Source organism: Crocodylus porosus, unplaced genomic scaffold, assembly GCF_001723895.1.
Source record: "Crocodylus porosus isolate Cpor-Errol unplaced genomic scaffold, CroPor_comp1, whole genome shotgun sequence".
NCBI lineage: Eukaryota > Metazoa > Chordata > Crocodylia > Crocodylidae > Crocodylus > Crocodylus porosus.
The window spans coordinates 154248799-154268933 of NW_017728886.1; the positions used below are offsets into that span (position 1 = coordinate 154248799).

General features: G+C 43.6%; 1 protein-coding gene across 7 annotated transcripts in view; it reads left to right on the forward strand.

The window, feature by feature from the left end:
• PHACTR1 (phosphatase and actin regulator 1) overlaps positions 1–20135 on the forward strand; it is a 467204-nt gene that overhangs the window by 241412 nt on the left and 205657 nt on the right. For 2 of the 7 annotated variants that reach the window (XM_019543356.1, XM_019543381.1), the window contains exon 1: positions 6847–7199. The exons of 4 other annotated variants lie outside the window; for them this stretch is intronic. In XM_019543356.1, the coding sequence (XP_019398901.1) occupies positions 6953–7199 (247 nt within the window). In that variant the 5' untranslated portion in view covers positions 6847–6952. Of the gene's footprint in view, positions 1–6846; positions 7200–7282; positions 7807–20135 lie in introns of those variants that run through there. One more of the 7 variants, XM_019543402.1, reaches the window with a different exon arrangement.

A 20135-nucleotide genomic window follows, 5' to 3' on the forward strand; every position in this document is an offset into this window, starting at 1 on the left:
CCCAAGGACCGAGCCCTGGGGGACTCCGCTGCCCACTTTTTCCCAGGTTGAATATGACCCGTCCACCACCACCCTCTGTGTACGACCCTTCAGCCAATCTGCAGTCCATCTGACTGTGTAGGCATCAATGCCACAGTCGCCTAGTTTTTTTAATGAGGATGGGGTGGGAGACGGTGACAAAGGCCTTGCTGAAGTCCAGAAAGACTACGTCAACGGCGACATCTGCATCAAGTGCTTTTGTGACCTGATCATAAAAGGCAATCAGGTTGGTCTGACATGACTTGCCCCTAATGAAACCATGCTGGTTGCCCTTGAGCATCATTCCTGAAGCTGGCCCATCGCAGATGTGCTCCTTGATGATCTTCTCAAAGAGTTTTCCTAGGATTGAGATGAGACTGACAGGCCTATATTTGCCCGGGTCCTCCCTCCTCCCTTTTTTAAAGATGGGGACCACGTTGGCTATCTTCCAATCATCTGGCACCTGGCCCGAGCACCACAAGAGCTCTTAAAGCCATGCCAGGGGCCCTGCAATAACCTCTGCTAGCTCCCTCAACACCCTGGAGTGGAGAGCATCTGGACCCACTGATTTGAGCACGTCCAGCTCCTCCAGAAGCTCTCTAACCTGATCCTCCCCAACCTGAGGTCTAGAAGCATTCCCCTCGAGTCCGTCTTGCATCACAGTGGGGAAGTCCCGGTCCCTGCACAAGAAAACGGAGGCGAAGCATTGGTTAAAGAGGTCTGCCTTCTCCTCTGGAGCAACCACCAGATTGCCCAGAGTATCTTGCAGGGGCCCCACGTTTCCCGGTGCTTTCTTTATTCTCCTTATATATTTGAAAAAGGACTTCTTATTATCTTTGATCTTGGATGCTAGTCCTAGCTCTCTGTCCACCTTAGCTTTCCTGACAGCCCCCATACAGGCCCAAGCAGAGGATCCTCTTTGGAGATAGCAGGCCCCTTTCACCAGGTGTACACCACCTTTTTGGCAATCAGGCATTCCCGGACACCCTTGGTGAGCCGGGGGGCTTTCAGGCACTCTTGCCCCCCTTGCTTCTTGTTGGGATGGTCACCCCTTGGGCCCTGAGTGTCGTCTCCTTAAGGAACGACCACTCATCTTGGGCACTGAGTTCTCCTGCTCTCGAGAACCCCAGCGCCTCTCGTTGAAGTTGGCCCTCTTGAAGTCTAGGGCTACTGCCTTGCTGCAGGCCCTTGACACCCTGTGCTGGATGGTGAATTCCAACAAGCGATGTTTGCTATCACCCAGGTGGTCAAGAATCTGGAGGCCCCTTACCAGGTCGTCACCTGTGGCCAGGACCAGGTCCAACAGGGCATTTCCTCTGGTGGGACTGTGCACCTCCTGAATTAAGTGGAGGTCCTGTATCTCAGCCAGGAACCTCCTGGAACGGTCTGAACTGGCTGACTGTTCCTCCCAGCAGATGTCCGAGTAATTTAAATCACCCATAAGAGCTACATCCCTTGCCTTAAGTACCTCTGCAAGCTGGCCCGAAAATTCCCAGTCCAGCTCCTCCCCTTGGTTGGGGGGGGGGTCTGTAGTAGACCCCCACCATTAAATCCCTCTCCTCATGGCCCCCTTGTATCTTGACCTAGAGCACTTCAGTTTGCCCCTCCTCTGACCTCATTCTGCTGGCAGAGGATGTGTATTGCTCCTTGACATAGAGCATCACACCCCCACCTTTCCTTCCTTCTCTATCCCTCCTGTAAAGCCTACAGCCCCTAATGCTAACTTCCCAGTCATGGGATGAATCCCACCATGTTTCTGTAAGCCCTATTATGTCTGGGTTTGAACTAGATATTCTGAGGGTGAGTTCCTCCTGTTTGTTCCCCATACTACGAGCACTGGTATATAGGCATTTAAGGCCTTGCCTACCTGCATGTGCCACCCCCCCGATTTGGGAGTCTGGAACCCTGTTTCTTACCTGGGCACTCCTTGCTTTTGTCACCTGTCTTGCTCGGGTGGTGTCTCCTCGTCTTCCTGTGGCCCCCTCCCCCAGCGAGGCTAGTTTAAAGCTCACCGTACGAGATCAGCCAACCTGAAAGAGAAGACACGCTTGCCTTTAGGAGAGAGGTGAAGCCCATCCCACCCCAGCAAGTCCCCTGCCTGAAAGCATGGGTCATTATCTAGGAACCCAAGGTTATGACCCTAACCCCTATCATTTTCTATATAAAAGTAGGAACTTCCCCTTGCTTCCTGTGCCAGTTTCTGGCACACTAGGATTTGCAGCCACATATTGAAACAGTGAACAGAAAGGTTTATTACAGTGCTTTTGACCTATCTTTAAAAATAAGACAAAGCAAGTTATTTCCTGTAGGAATACTGCAGTTTGTTCATCTTACATTATTTGTGCTGGAACTGATTAACAGTGCTAGCTTTCACCATAATTACACAGATCATAATTAAGCATATTTTTGTCTTACGAGCTGTGGCAAATTCAGACTCTCTATAAGGCGGCTCTTGGGAATGAAGGCAATTTGCTTGTTATAGTGAAGTGCATGTTACAAGAGACACATTGGCAGATGGCTTCCCGACATGTTTGCATCCAAAGTACATAGCACCTGCAAGTGAAAATGCACCAAATTTTCTCAGCGGTAATTTGGGTTTGCATCTAAATGGAATTCCTATTACCCATTGGGCCATCTAGTTAGCTCCCAAGTTTCCCCAAATATAGCAGAACAGCTGTGATTCTGTAGTCCAGTGGAGCAGACCTCTTCATTTCCTACATGCTGTGAAGCAGTGTTCTGGCGTGGCTCTTTCAACAGTACTGCAAAGAGTTCAAGGGGTAGGGAAAGCCACTGGAGAGGTCTAACCATGATGGCTAGGGACAGAGATTACACATAAACCAGTATAAGTGATCAGAAACTGGTTCAAATATGTAACACAACAGACATTCATTGCACATTAACTGCTTTCAGATTAACCTGGATGGATGTAGTATCAGACTTCACTGATTTTGGTTAAATCAGTTTATTAAACTTCTGTCCCAGATCTCCTCCAGATTCAAGTTAACTCATAGTCCCCTAGCATCCCAGGATGCTTTGCACCTCCCCTGCAAACTGCCCCTTGCAGGGGATCAGGCTAGCCTTTGCCCAAGCTAGTGCCCCCACCCTCTCCACCCCCTACTTCTGGCCTGGACCACTTCAGGCATGTGGCTGCATTTCCGGAATCTGAAGTGAATGTCTGTTTACTTGCTTATCAGTTCAATCTATGCAGCTTAAACTAGCTTGTAAAGATTGAATGGATTCAGCCTCAAGCTTTTTGACTGTCTACACTTAGCTCATGTGTGGGAATACCTGCAGTATTCAGAATCTTGGTGCAATGGGGTTAAAGACCAGGTTCAGCCTCTACTACCGGTCATAGAAATGTTAGCAAAAATTCCTCAGTTAAGAATACATTCATTGAAAAATGCAGTTCTGGGAAGCCTCAAATGATCAGTTTGGGTCAAATTTAGCAAATAGTTTATAGCTTAAAAAACAATTGGAGAGGGGGAATGTTTCATTTCTGGTTGGTTAAAACATTTTGGGCCTTCCCAAATCCAAAGTGGGGAGTCTTTCCCTGAACCCCACCCCCAAACCTGGTTCAGCTGCTGAATCAAAAATCCATTACTTGTACATCCCTACATGTCTTTTGGCCTACATGTCTTTTGGCCTCCATCCCTGTACTCAAAGAGCATTTCCTGGACTTCAGTGAATTTATTCTTGTAGCACAAGGAAATAGTATCATCCTCACTGCATAGACAGGGATCTGAGGCACCAAGAAATTTCTAGTGATTTGCCAAAGATCATACAGGAAGTCTGTGGTGGAACAAGGAATTAACCCAGATTCCACAGAGTCCCAGAGCAGTTCTTTCACCAATAAGCCCCTTTGTCCCAACCCATAGGCTTTAGTATTTTGCATCTTTGGAAGATGCATTCTGTCTCCTCTGTAAGGCAGGCCTTATACAGCATAAGAACATAAGTGACATAACTGATCAAACCAATGGTTCATCTAATCCAGTATTCTGTATACGGTAGTGGCAAGTATTAGATGCTTTAGAGGAAGAGTATAGAAACAGGGTATGTCCAGAATGACCTACCACACCTCTGAGATCTGCAGTCATTAGTTTAGGAATGTCAGAGGATTTTATTTAATAGCTCCCAATGAACCATGAATTTGTCTGTTCCCAACACTCCATAGCTGGGGCCTTGGGACCAGGTATTTTGAATAAGGAGTTAAAACCAGACTGGAATACTAGGTCTGAAACCCCATTATCAAACCTTGAGTAAGGTCACATCTGGAGTTAGTTTTCATCCCATTTATTTCTATAATATAGCAATGCAAAACTCCAATTATATGCAACACTGAGCTGTAGAAAAGTTCACAAAGTAGCTTATGGCCACTTTTTTCTTTTTATATAATTACTTTTTGAATTATTCCCATGTTTTATTCCTTTGGGAGTTAGTAAAGTTAGGAGTCAGTGAGGTTTAGTTAAGACAAAGGATATAAGAGAAAATCTAGAACCATGTGCACTCTGGTTTTGACTGTCATGGAAAGGAACAACCAATTTTCAGCTTTTCCTTTTCAGATTTGTAATTTAACACCTATTCTCTTTGAATGATCTCAAATGTCAAAGCATAGCTTTTTAACACATTCACCCTTCAATATGTGATGCAGACATATTACCACATCTGCTTGTGCTTGAGATTCTGATCTTGCATTTCTTGTACGTTCTAAACTTTTGGGAATTTTGAAGGAGCAATAGGTTCAGGATCAAACTCTTTGTTGCTAGTAATGCAATTTGACCTGATGTGACTGTTTCCTGTTCAAGGCAAACATGCACATGGGCGATGTACGCACATGACTGAGTAAATGGCATAATTCTACTGGAAGCTATTTCAGTATGATCTAACAGTAACTAATCCGGTTGTTGGTAATGCCAAGAAAACTGAAGCATTGCATTTACTGCTGTAAGTGATAGGTTTCTGCTCCTAGAAGTGAAGATGAGAAGTCAAGCCTGCATTAGAATGATGCACTACATGTAGGTCAGCTCTTTTGTCATATTCCATTTTTTTGGAAAAGATGCCAAATACTATAAATCCTAGGACTGGCCCCTGAAGTTTGTGTTCTATCCTTACTTGGGCAGAACTTTCAATGAATGCTCTGTATAAAGGTGGATTAAGTAAATAAATAAATAATGAAAAGGCATCAGGACAGTCTCTTTGGGCCCATGATTGAGTTGGAATGCGTCTTCTGTCACGTGACAAATGTGTCACTTTCTACTAAAGCTGAACCAGGAATTTGATTAAAAATATGTCCTTACTCGGCATCTCAGCTGCACTGTAGTGCAGCCACCTAGAATGTGTGTAGCTTTTATCTTGCTGAAGATTTAAAGAAACAGTGCCCATATTGTCATAACATCAGTGGTTGATTTTGATTTTTCTCACCTCTCCTGCTGCTCTTCTATACTTCTTACCCAAACCCTATGGGGTACAAGTCCCTTTCACTTCCCCACCATTCCAGTGCATCTTTGTACTGGCACAAGTCTTCAGGATTTGTTTGCATCCAAAGTACATAGTACTTGCAAGTGAAAATGTACCAAGTTTTCTCAGGGGTACTATGGGTTTGCACCGTAATGGAATTGCTGTTACCCTTGGGTTCTGCTAATTTCTCAAAACACTGCAGAACAGCTGTGGTTCTGCCATTCAGTGAGGCAGGCCTCTCTCCATGCCCTGCCTGCTACACTTCTTCAAAGTGCTGTTTCAGCAGATCTGATAGTTTAAAGCTGCTTGGTGTGTTTGCTAAGGTGAGGAGGGGTAGTGTAGACTCTCCAAAAGGGATAGACAGTTATCATGGGATAAATGAAACACAGGACATTACATAAAATTCACCTGCAAGCCATGGGCTTCATGATAGCCTTTGAAAACAACTGACCATAAGTGTGCAGAAATGGTACTGTATTGTTCTTCAGAGCAGCTGTCCTTTTAGTTAGGGAGAAAGAAGAAAATGAGAGGGTATTTCTCCTGAGATTGGAAGTCTGAACAGACTCAAAGTTTCTGCTGTCCTCCTGGATGAGCCATGATTAGTTTAGGAAGAAGGATTCCATTCTGGAGAAGCCTGCATTGTTGTCACTAGTCACTGCCAGCCACTCTCAATGGCTGTCATTGTGAGCCACAGGACAGATGCTTCCTCTGTCTTTTAAAAGAGCCAAACAGAGGGTGGAAAAGCAAAAATGAAAGAAGTGTTTAAAAAGAAAAAAAAAAAGGACAGAGCAAAATTGGCTGCAATGGGTGCACAAAGTGCAGAGACCTCCAGTTGTCAGATAGCTTGGATTCCTCAGAGGAATGGTAGAGGGAAAGCCAGCCCTATGTCAACATGCTGGATGATTCTCTTTTGGTGTGTAAAATATTAATTTCAGTGAAAGAGGTTGCTGTGCTGCCTGAGCACAGAGGCAACAGTGTTGTTCAGTGGACTAGAGAACTGCAGCTCGTCCTGCAGCAGGAACACAACGTTGGCTGTCCGTGTATGTACCACACCAAAGGCTTCCAACATCGCTGATGCTCTGTGTGATAATTCTCACAACTGCTTGTCAGAGCAGGAGGTGAGGGGAAGGGGAGGGGGGTGAGATAGAGAAAGGAGGAGATGGGGATGGAGGGAGGTCTGTGCACTCATGGGATACATGTAGTAAGCAAGGTAGCTGAAAATAATTAACGGCCGTTTTGCTGATGAACATGTTGAGAATCTGTGGTTGAGAAGTGAGAAGCATCACAGGTATGGACAGAAGAGTGACAAGCTGGGAGCACACTCCAGCCAAGACCATTTGGATTGGCTAAGGCAGCCGGGTTGCAGAGGTCACCAAGGCTCAGGCAGTGCTTCCCTGCTCTCGCTCTCTCCCCCAGCCCTCCCTCCTAATCCTTGTTGTGTGTGTGTGTGGCAGACAAATGCCAAAGCGAGAGGGAACGGATGGCGGATTGCACACACATTAGGCAGCCTGGGATGCTTTCTTTTTCTTCTTCGGGCTGCAGGGAGGGCTCTGTTCCAGACATGAGTGGGGAGAAACCTAAAAAGAAAGCCTTCTATCTAGTGAGGATGAAGCCACTGAAGGAGCCCGCTACTAACAGCAATGTATCTTTTGTGATACACTGTCACATAGGCAAGGAAATCAAACACATATGCAGCAACTGCAGCCGTGGGGAGGAAGCCCGTGACGGTGAGTGATGTGATCTTGTGGGTGTGAGAGAGAGACAGGAGTATGTTTGCTTGTATTTAATGTGTGTACATGTGTGCACTACTGTCAGATGCTTGATGCTTCGCTCTCTACTTAACGGATTGCGGAGAAACAGGGACGGAATGAATGGACTGTATGTACATTCAGCATGTTGACCAGAGACGAACCAAGAGGACGGTTGCCTTAATTTGTCATAGAAACCTCGTGTTAATGGTTAAGGAGACAACTCTCTTTAGTTGCTATAGAAATTGCTTGCGTATCGATTGGTTTCATTAGCATTCCTGTGAATTTAAGATCAGTATTTCTGCCTGGGTACATGAACTTTTTTTTTCCTTGGCTGTGCTGCAGTAGTTTGCCTGACTTAATTATCAGTATTTGGAAGACTGGTTTACGTGGAATCAATCTAGTGTGATATTTCGCCATGCTGTCAGCTCCAAAAGCACTGGGGGGCTTGTGTTTTTATTGGAATTAATACAGTGTCCTTCATCAGACAACTGCTATCCCTACCTCTCCCTGTGATTGGGATTGAGCAAAACCTCCAAAAGGGTATTCAGAGAGAGTGACTCTATAATCACAGGTGTTTCTACAGGTAAGTATATGCTTTTTATGTTTTGTAACATCAATGTTTAAACAAAGCAATGACAAATTGTTTGGATTTTGCCAGAGTCAGCAGTTAGGATATGCTAAGAACTAGAAGAGGCATAAAACCATCCAAGCAGAAACATCCTCACAGATGTTCCCCTACATCTCTACTCAGTGTTATTAGTTAGTGTTTTGTTTTCGTGTTTTTACATTTTACTTTAGATTTGAAGTCTCTTGAGTTTGCTGTAGCTGAAACTGATACAGTAGGCAGGGCTTATTTCTTGAAGGTCAGGGAAAGGTTTTGGGTTGTAAATGTGAATATGAAAATGCTATAGTTCTCTAAGCTGTTCGCTTTGTCGATGGTTCCACTTTATTTTCCTAGCTTTTAACATTGAGGTAGATTCAGGAATGAACAGAAGCCCGTTTAGTTTGTTCTTTGCAGAGGAGCTAAATAGTATTTGGGGTCTGGCAGTCCTTTGTCAGCCATAGGTTTGCGATTTAATGAAGGAACTATGGCTTTGCTAATGTCTCTTCAAAATTAGAGTCCTGCTAGTGTAATTATAGTTTTCTTTGATTTAACTGCAAGAGAAGCTGAATGTAATTGTTTTTGTGTAGGATATGCAAATAGCCCTGGAAATCACTGTGGGTAAAACTCTCCTTTGGATTATTCCAATACAATAGAGAAGAGTTTGGCCCATGCTCTAATTTTTTTAATGTTTCTGTTTTTCCTGTTCTGGATGAGTGGTGACAACAAGCCCCATAGAAATTTAATCCAAGAGGTTTGCAAGGCAGTAGCAAGTACTTGACAATATTAGCATGATTCATTTATCCATAAGAAAAGACTAAGCCACTTTTTAAAAAATACACCTTGCCAGTTTCATTGAATTGATCTGCAAATGGATTGCATCAGCATCCTTCACTAATTTTCTCAGCCTTGTAATTCTAAATACAAGCACAGTAAGAGGAGAACAGAGCTGTGGTTCCTTCTAGTGCGAGTGTGTAATCTCAGTTGCATGTACCCTTTAGTAGACTCACAGATGCATATTACAGTAATCTGCTTCCTTTTTATGTTAGATTGTTTAGTCCCTAATTGTCAGTGGGATGCAGACTGGTAATGATATCCTGTTTGATATGAAATAACCTAGTAAAACCCGAAATGCAAAAGCACGAGATATGTGGGTTTCCTGCTGATGAACCTTTGGGACATCTCATAATTCTGATTTCACTTTGTGATACAGTGGAATGGTATTTCATTCCATCTCATTTAAATACTTTTTGATTATAATGATTTTAAAAGGATAGAGTTTAGTTACAATGTTTAACCCTTTCTCTGCTACCAAGATAAGCATGAAGTGCTATGAGCTTCTTATACTTGAAAGTAATGGGGCTCTGTTTCATAGAAAGTTAGGTTTGACAGAGACCTCGGGAGGTCATCTAGTCCAACCCCCTGCTCAAAGCAGGACCAGCCCCAACTAGATCATCCCAGCCAACGCTTTGTCCAGCAGGGTTTTGAAAACCCCCAAGGATGGAGCTTCTACCACCTGTCTGGGTTAACCTGTTCCAATATTTTACTACACTCCTGGTGATAAAATTCTTCCTAATATCTAACCTAAACTGCCCTTGCTGCAACTTGAGACCATTGCTCCTGATTCTGTCATCTGCCATCACTGAGAACAGTCTAGCTCTATCCTCTTTTGAACCCCCCTTGAGGTACTTGAAGGCTGCTATTAAGTCTCTTCTCAGTCTCTTCTTCTCTAGACTAAATAAGTCTAGTTCCCTGAGCCTATTCACTGGACAGACTCTGATAAATTATTTGTCACTAAAGAATGCCTTTATTTCCCTGATTAGCATCAGTTCTACCCATTTGGGTATAGGGAATAGGCTTCATAATAAACTGAACTTATCAAAATATCTCATGGTGTGGGAATGCCATGTGAGACCCTCAAAAGTGCAAAATCAGCACAATTTCATTGCATGGTGAGCACGTGAAGGGGTCTATGTAGTACTTGCTTACTGTGAAGGATAGCTGTGCATCAACTTCCAGAGTGAACTGTGAAAGAATGATTTGCTGAAAGATTCAGATATGGAGCTAGTGACTATGCAGGCCCACTAGCCAAAACCTATGCAGAGGTTATAGGTGTCACTGCAGGTTGGTTCAATGCCCCAAAAAGGACGGTATGGGTGCTCTGTACCCTGTCTTGAAATGGATGGGGAATTCAGTCCTTTCTAATACCATGGGTAATTCACCTGCATGATGTCTATTTATCTGGACTGTATACCGAGACAAGGATTTAGCCCTTATGAAATAGTCAGTGGAGTTGCATGGTTATAATCCTTTCCTACGTCATATTAATGAATTTTAGACTCCTATAATTAGGAACCTATTATAGTCACTCTTGTTATGATACTAAATTGATAGAAATAGATTAGGGAACTTAATATTCAAAACAAAGTATAATTTATAACATGAAGAAGACCTAAACAGGGTGTACAGGAGGCTTGAGTCATGAGAAGGCAGCTGTTGGGAATGTAAGTAGAAGTGGTAAGCAGGAACCAAGTTGTACAGGGTCTTGGAGGTCAGGGTGTATAGTTTGTACTTAGTGCAGGAAGTACGAAATTTGTGAAGGAACTTGTAGAGGACGTTAGGTCTGGTAAAGACCAAGAAAAAGGAAGATGATTTTTGCTGTAGCATTTTTGGTGGGCTGATGAGATGGAAAGTGGGAAGAAAGAAGCCCAAAGAGAAGAATGATTCAGTAATGAAGGTGCAAGCTGAGAGATGTTTAGGATTGAGAAGAGCATGGCTCTAAATTATACATTTTACTTAGAGGATTAAAATGTTAAAAGAGGAGTATGAAGCACCAAGACTGCTAGCATGGGTAGCAAAAAGAAGAATGGAAATAGTGAAGGAGGTGGAGACCAGGAGTGATCCAGTGTGGAAAGGTAGTCACCAATATAGGGATCATAACTGAAGCCATGATGGCAGATACGGTCACCCTGGAATTGAGTGAAGAGAAGAGAGAAAGGAGATTAGAATGCTGAATGGGGCTCTAAAGAAGAAAAGACAAGGAGACTATGAAAGTGGTGTTGAAAATCCAAAAAAATTAGGAGAGAAGTGAGCTGTAGAAATCCTGTGACAAGAAAGAACAGAGAAAGAATACTAATGGAAGTGTCAGAAGCATCAAAGACAATAAGGACGTGTCCAAATTTAGCCAGAAGAAAGGTGGCCTCAGTCAGACCTAAATCAGTGGAGTGGAAACAGGATTATAGCAGACCCAGAGGCTCTAGGTACTCTGAGGTGTTGAACATCTCCTGGGTCATGCTGATGCTGAGGACTTCCAGTGAGATCATGCTGATGCTGAGGACTTGTAGACTGATTTTAGTGGTGGCTGATGGTGGTCCTGGCAATATGAGCCTTGTTAGACTGTGTTCTTGTTGTGCTCAGAGACAGCTGAGCGGTAGTTGGGGAGGCAGACATCTATGATCAAAGGAAACTGTTTGGACTTTGTGGTGGTGTTGATGGTGGTGGTGCTTTTATTTATGGGCGCATATGTCCTTAACACTGAATCCAAATCTCCTCATACTGGTGGGAAACTTTGGGCCTAATTCTGAAGTACATGGCTCAGGGCCATCTCTAGCTCTTTTTTAAGACATTGGAAACTACCACAGGTTTTGGAGGCTGCCAGAAATGAGCCAGGTAGAAAAAAGGGGCGGGGCGGGATTTTAGAATGAATGAGACATAGTAGCACTGAATTCTACTCCAGACATTTGACCAGTGTGGGGGGGTTTCTGTTTGTTTGTTTTGAAGGAAAAACTTGGGTACATGGAGTTGTCTGAACTTGTACTATGGGAGGGAGGATAAAGAGGCTAGCTATGTGGTTAAAGCGCTGTACTAGAACTCGAGAGATCTGGTTTTAATTCCCTACCTTGCTAAATGTGTGCTACTGTGAGGTCGCTTGATCACTCTGTACCTCAGTTTTCCATCTGTAAATTGGGTAGAGTAATAGTTCCATTCTTCCATCATTTGTCTGCTTTGTTTATTTAGGCAGTCATCAGCAGCAGTCTCGCAAAACAAGGATGACAGTAAACTTCTGATACCGGTGGTTCCCAAGCTTTTTAGATTCAAGGCACCCCTCAGAAAATGCAAGTTCTGAGCTTTCCCATGTTTTTTGAGTGTGGAAAAATAACAGAGCAGTTATTCTTTTGCAGAAGACTCAGAAAGACTGCAACATGTCAGCATGTGTTTAACCCTTTGGATTCCTCTTTGAAAGCTGTGGATTTAGCTTGTGAATCATGTTTACACACCTGACAATGCTAACAATGTGTGGCACCCTGCAGCACCCTTGTAAGAGGAACTCAAGGCACTTCAGGGTGCCACGGCGTCCTGGTTAAGAATCACTCTAGACAATAAACTCCTTTTAAAAAGCTGTCTCTTACCATGAGTATATATGGTATCTAGAACAACAGAACCCAAGTTTTACTCAGTCTCTGGAGACTAGTGAAGTAGAAATAAAATAATGCTATCAGTAAATAGCACCTTTTAAAATGTCAAGCATAGTTTCTATCTAGCTTTTTTGCCACTTGTCTACATAGTTCAATATTTAGCATATAATGATATTTGGTCATCTATCTTATAAATGCATGAAGGACTACAGTATACACAGCTGCAATTAGTAAGGAATACAGCACCTGTTTTTATTTTTATAATCTTCTTTAGACAGCTTAAAGATATGTGTTTCACAATTAGAAACACATTCTTTCAGTCCCTCCTAGAAATGAATGCTGGTTCTTTTTTTCAAATGGGAACTTTGAAAAGAATGTACTTTGTTATTACTTAGGAGATTGCTTCCAAGGTGATTATTTTTGTTACCCACAAAAGTAATTATTAAATCACATAGTTATCTTCTAGACAAGTCATGAACCCAGCAGTGGCCATTTATAAATATGTTTTTCATCACTAATTCTCCTATTGCTTTGAGCTGTAAAAGTTTTTTCTTTCCTGTCATTAAAATGAGTGCAGTAGGCAACTAGAAGACATTGCAGCCATTTTAAAAAAAAATTTCTAAACTATGATTTGGAGAAAAACATTGGCCTTTACTGAATAGAAAAATAGAAGATTGCATGCACAGTCCTGTGTAGTTAGAGAAACGTTAAACCGTATCTGGTGTTTTAACAGACAACAAAATTATACAACGTGTGGCTTTAGTTTCTGTGGAGGAGTTACCCAAAAAATTAGCACTGAGGTTACTGGCATGAATTGTGGAATGAAATCTGTCTTCATGACAGCATGGGTTATAAACTAAACTTAGGTTATTTTTGTAGGTTTAAGTCTCTAACATTTGTAGGTTTTTTGTGAATATGGCTGCTGGCCAGAGAAAGTTGCAGATGTCTAGTAACCAAGGACAGTTCATATAAAAGATTAGATGCTGTGAGGTACACAGTACCCCCAACTTGTTTACTGAAGGAGGAGGTGGAGACCCTTAGTACTTCACAGAATCGGGCTGATGCTTAGCCTTGGCTAAGGAAAAGGTGCATTGTTACTAAATGGTAAATTACACACGTAATATCTTAGTGAAAAGAAGACACTTTGTTGTTTATCTTGACTTGCTAGCATTTATGAAAATGACTGTCTGCCTTCTGTGTCTTCACTTGGATGCTACTCTGTGTTAGTTATATGTTATAAATGGCCGTGGGCCAGACTGTGCACTTCACAAACAGCCCTGCGCTACTGGTGGGAGGCAGGGTATTCACATGGGGTGGTAATGCCTTGAAGGGAGCTCTTGGAACACCCCTAGCATAGAGTGCTCTCGTGTGATATGGCCATCACCTTTGGCTGAAGCTCAAAGACAGCCCAGGGACTTATCCCTCCTTTTCCCTCCATACCCCTTCAAAATGTCTTGTGCTTCAGGGAGTAACAGCTAAATAGTCCTTGTGGGGATGGAGTGCAGGGGACTGCAGCTGTGTCTGGCCCTTTCATGTTGCTACAGAGGGAAAGTTCAAGCAAGACTGTGTGACAGAAGTATCTCTGTGTCACATATTTAAATACTGTGGTAGTAAACTGGTGATTCATGTGACTCTTTCCTTAAACGCCGGAATGTTTCAGTTGGCAAGTCGGTAATAAAAGAAGAGAGGAAGGGAAAAAAACATGTCTTCAACCTTTAGGTCTCAAAATAAGGCAAAAGGAACCTCTTTGCCCCAGCATTAATAGCTGTGCCTGGGGCAAGTGGTTAACTACATTTATACAGCACTGTAATGAATAATTCATAGTTTTTTAAACTGCCTATGGCAGAAATCTCTAACCCCAAATAAAATGGTTGTATACAATTGCAAATATTTCCAAGTCGAGGATGACAATGAGATGTTTTCTGGCAAGGTTGTACTGAACATCACCCTGGGGAGTACTGGGTTTATTAAAGAGCCCTAGAAAATGATTGGACATCATTTGGATGCTGCTGTGTGTTAGTTAAACGTAGAATTCATATTATTGACTCAGGCCTTGGAGACAAATGCAGATTGTAAGTGGGGAGCTCCTCCTGGGGAAATTAGATAACATAGCATGCAATCCAGGCTTCCTCAGGCTAGGTCCAAAGATCAACTTTCCAGTTCTCCCAGTGCACTGGACTGCATAATGCCTGTATTCTCTAGGGAACGGTACCAGTACCCTTCGAGAAAAAGGGCAACAGGCCTTATGAGCCATACAGAGCAGTGCACAGTTAGTGTAATTGTTTTCAGTTTTAAAATCATAAACTTTGGAGCTACTATCCACACTCAGCAAAATGGCAAAACAAGTGGAGAAAGGCAGAGGAGAGACTTGTTAGAGAGGGCTTTGTTAGGGAAAAGACCTAACAGTATGGTATTGGCTTCCCATTTCAAAGCATCCTTCTGAGGAGTAGCCAGATGAAATTATTCTACTTTGGCTTCTCCCCATGGACTCTGCTGCCTTCTAAGAAGACACCATCTTTTGAGAGAACCTGCCACCCTGCTCCCCCATTTTGTGGATCTAGTTTAAAATATTGTGCTAGGTAAGCCTGTTAAAGAAAAGATATGGGCAGTGCTCTGAGCATTCTCATTTAAAATGTCAGTGCTTGGAGCTGGCCATTGGAAAGGCAAAAAAAAGTTATGAAAGCAATAGATATTGTTCTATAACTCACTGGTTCTTGTCATCTCCAGCAGTGTGTTTATCATTTCCAGTGGGGGTCATCCTGTCACAACACAGCTATAACAGAAATAGAAGGAATCCAGGGCTGACTGATCAAAATCGGGGGTATCAGAGTCATTTAACCCATGGGCTTGATCTGGCCTGCAGGGCTCCTCATGGGCTGGATCCAGACCCAGCAGCAGAGTAAGTGGCTTTAGCGGTGGTAGGGAGCACATATCCTTAAAATGTGCTAGTGCTGGGATGATATTGTAGCCATGATGATCCCAGAAATATATGATAGGCAAGGATTTTTGTGGTGTATTTATTTTTTGAACCAACTGTATAGCTAAGAGGGATATAGACAAGCTTCTGGGTACCTGGTACCCTTCCTCAGGTCTCATTAAGGACAAAACTTTAAATATGCTAGTGTTAGGATGATGTTGTAACCATAGGAAGGGTACCTGGTACCCAAAAATATGTCTGCATCCTTCCTAACTATACTGCTTGTCCATTAAAAGATGACACCCATGAAAATTCTTACCAAAAACTTTAAAGGGATTTGATGTTAGCTTCAATAATGTACTTGTCTAGAGCTAGATTTAATGGATTTCTATAAAGACTGTCTGGTGAATTCTCATGTGTTAGAGCAATACTGAAACACAAACTTGATACAGTTTAGGAAGAATTTTTCCACATGGATAAGTAATTCCAAAATTGTTCACATCACATATTACTACACCATCCTCCTTTCAAGGCTGGCCACTCTGAGGCAGGTGCATCAGACTACATAGTCATTAGTCTGAACAATAGCTTCCTTTCTTCTCGGATATTTTCTTTACTTCTGGCCTTAGGGCCTGCTCTTATTTTTTCTATCTATCCAAGTTTTGCATCTGTTTATCATATGTGGTCAGTTTCTGTCTCTCTTTTTTGTCTTTTCTAGGTATTGTCTCTTAGCCTATTTGGGCTTTTTTGATCCAACCTTTCCAAAGGAATGTTTTGCTTGGCTGGTGGTTTTGTATTTAAAGCAAAACTTGAGATACTTTAATGGAAAACATGAGTGGGTTATTTAAAATAAATAAATAAAAGAGGAATACTTTATTAATAATAATGTGTTGGTGCAAACTTGAGCTAAGGAAGTACAGATGAGATAGATAGGGAAAGTAGGAAAGGCATCAGGAAAGCAGATCTATTCCTATCCTCAAATAATTTGTTTCCTTTCCTTCCTTATCCACTTTCATTTATAGTTTATTTCTTTTAACCTTGTGCATTATTTACATCATTTTTTTTTTCTACATTCGGGCAGAATGACATGATACTTTTTGTTTGTGCTCAGAAGCTGCTCGTGCACATACTCAGTATCCTGAAAGAAAAAATGCTTCAGGGTACAAGTTTGAGCACCTACTTGACTGGCATTGTAAACCTGATCATTATGTTGGACATTTAGTGCTTTGGCATGCTTCTGCTTCCTCAGAGAAAGAGGCAAACTTCTGTTTGAATGTTTGCATTGATACCATTTTATTTTTTACTCTATTGCAGTGATTCATAATAGACAGGTGCCTATTTTTTTATGTTGTAAGAGTGCCTTGTTTGCATCATACAGTATAAAATACCTTGGCTTTACATTGTGGTCATTTTATCCAACCAAGTAATTAGTCAAAACATAATTTCAGGAACACAGTATGCATGTATAGGGTGATATTTTGCTAATAGTCTGCAGGGTTTTCAGGGGTAACTGGATGAAGTTAAGCAAAATAAAAATTAGTTTCTTATTGATAAAAGCTACTAGACTAGCCCTTTTCAACCATCTGCTAACTGGAGGATTAACCCACAAGCCAGAGACCGATTTAAAATAATGGGGACTGACTGTGTCATGGGCAAAATTTAAGGCAGCGTTTCTCTACCTTTTTAGAGTTGAGGCATCCCTTGATAGACTCAAAGCACCCCTTCAAAAACTCCAGCTCTTAGTTTTCCCTCTCTTTTTTGACTACAAAAAAATAATAGAACATTTCTTCTGTTGCAGATAACTCAGACCACAACAGGTCAGAATATTTTAACACCATAAATTTCCCATTTAAAAGCACGAAATGTATCTTGTGAATCACGTTTGCGTACCTAACAGGCTAAAAATGTGCAGCATCCCATGGCATCCTTGACAGAATCTCAAGTCACCCCAGGGTGCTCCAGCACTGATTTAAGTCACCCCAGGGTGCTGAGAGTCACCGATTTAAGGGAAATGACACAGGAAATTCAGTATTGAAGAAGCCTAGTTTTCAAGCCACCTCCATCTGCTTGGTAGATGAAAACATTTTGATTTTTACCAGATCACTAGTGGGCTGGGGGTGAAGAGTAGGATGAGAATGGAGTATGTCTAAGGCTCCATCTTTTGTAATGTTTTTGTTTGTTGATAACTGATAAATTTGAAGTTCTGCCCATCTAGCTGATGGAAAGCAATTCAACCTATCTGTCTTCTCCCCACAACACACTATAAGTGATAGTCGAAGACTCATGAGTGTGCAGTGTGCCGTGCAAGCTCTGTTACTCTAGCACCAAGCATATGCAGGTATTAACACAGTACTACCAACAATAATGACAGGGCAACAGGTGTGTTTCATGGAAATTTTTAAGATGACATTGTTTACATTGCACATTGGAACAAACATGAAAGCTTTCCAGTGTCTTCACAAAAACAGAACTGGCTACAAAGTGACCAGGAGAGGGCATGTGTGTTTGTATCCACCTTCATTTTATATCCTGAGAACTAGGGCGCTCATCTGCGGTGCAAAAGACCCTGCCTGACATCTCTCCTCTGTATGCTGCAGACTAATTATTCATCCCAAATCACTCTGATTCAGTCAAGTCAGGAATTTGAACCAAACCACTGATGCCTTGCATTGACCCATGACATCATGCCTCCCAGCCCAGTGCCCTGTCTGTTTGTATCTTCTAGAGATCGTGGGCCTTCAGGCCCACCTAGTTACCAATAGCCCCCACTACTGTGTGGGGCCAAAGTTTGAAAGATACAACTTTTTTTTTTGTGGAACAACTAAGGAATAAAAGGATAGGAGTGATGTAGGGGTTATAGGTTGAAAATGTGAAAAGAAGTTCACCGGAGGGGGACACCAAGCACAGGCCCCCAGGCTGCACCCAGTGGTCCTCAAAGGCATCCAAGGAGCTGGTGGACACTGTCCACTGGTGCTCTGCCTGGAAATGTGCATGGACAAGGGAGAGAAAAGCAGCCCTGCAGTCTCCAGGCACCTTCCCAGCCAGAGCGTCCCTCCTGGTCAAGTACGGGGCCCACTTGGCCAGGGCCAGGAGGAGGTTGACCAGGAGGTCCTGGGACTTGTTGGGGCCATGGATGGGGTGACCAAAGACAAAAAGGTGGGGGGTGAAATTCAACCAGAACCTCAAGAGGAGGTTCTGGAGGTGGAGGTGGAGGTGGAGGGGCTGCAGCCTGGCGCACTCAAGGGTTATGTGCGCCAGGGTCTCCCCTGCCCGTAGAAGGGGAAGGAGACTGGGGTGTCCACAAAGCTCGCCACATACACACCTGTGGCAACAGCTCCATGCTGAGGCCCCCAGTGGCTCGTGGGATGAGGGTGGAGTACAGACTCAGCCGCTGGGGTGCCCCAGCCATGCCTCCCTGAGCAGGTCCCACCACTTGGTGTCTGGGCAGGACGCAAGGGAGGCATGATGGACAGTGCAGCACATGAGCACGTAGAGGTTGCGGCGATGGACAGTAGAAAAGTGGACCAGCCTGGTGTCCTCCAGCCAGCTCAGATGGTAGAGCAGGAAGTGTCATGAAGCTGGGCAAGGCACTGGCCCCATGACAAACTCTGATGGGCTGGAGGATGTGGGGGGAGCAGGGGCCACCACCACGCTAAACCTGGTCAACAAAGGCAAGGGTGTCAGGAGGTAGGGCAGATTTCACCTCCTGGACCAGACAGCAGGTTGCATGTATCATAGGTAGATCCATGTGCCAGGCCAGCACAGCGGGATCCACCCACTCCCACCTATCGTAGTCCAGGAGGTCTCCAATATGGGTGACACCAGCCAGGATCAACCCCTGTCGCAACCAGGGTGCCTCTGCCATCGGCGCCTCCAGCTGAGGGTTCTAGAGGAGGAGCTCAATGAGCAGGTCAGTGCCCTGGGTGACTGTTGCAGGGGACCTGGAGGTGGAGATCGGCCTCCAGGGCCGGAGAAGGTCCTGGTAAAAATCTGGCCGCCCTTGCAGGTCCTGCAGGGAGAATCCCCTCAGGCTGAGGAGCTACCAGTCGTATTGGAGCCCCTGGAAGTGATAGAGGAAACTGCACCCCAAGTGGCCCCATGCTGCATGGCTAAAAATAACATATAGCAGTCTCTGCAGGGCCTGAAGGCAGAACCCTAGGACCTGGTTGCATGGGCAGACCAGGCCCTGGCCGCCCTCCCGCAAGGGGAGGCTCAGGACCTGTGCAGCGACCCGGTGCCATCCCAGCCAGAAAAACTCCAGCACCCATCTCTGGAGTCCTGCCAGGACCTCAGGGGGCACAGGCAGGGTGTATAAGTGATGCCAGAGCATGGACAGGACCAGCTGGTTCAGCACCAGCCACCCAGTGCCCTGACCACCAGGCTAGGTTCTCTCTTGTTTTCATTCATCTACTCGTGTTCACACTGAGCCCAAAACCTAAAAAAGTTTGGGGGAGGGGGTGTTTGTATATTTTGGCAGAGACGTGTTTGAAACTCTCCCCACAAAATGTTTCAGCTTCAACAAAGTATCATATTTTGCTGAAATTTCATTTGGTTGAAAATATTCCCACCAGTTCTAATAGTAATGCCCCTTACTGGGGATGCATATACTTAGATATGGCGATCCCTGCTGAATTAAGACCAGTTATTTTCTTGGTAAATTGCATGCAATGTTCTATTACCTAGGTTTGTGGTAGGTTGCTGGAATGTAAGGCCTGATAGCTGTTTTCTGACAAATCTAAAAGGAATGTTGTCTTTTCTGCCTGTCACTGGGTTTACAGAAACACTGAGGTGACATTTAACATATGAAAGAACTTCTCAAAAACAAGTTATTTTGCAAATTAAAATGATATTTAAATGATCCCTTATGCAGTAAACTGTCATTTGAGTTCCCTTTTTAGCACCCCTGTGATATAAAAGGAATGTAAATCCAAATTGGCCGCATCTACACAAGATGCTGACTGCCCAGTCGTTACCACCCA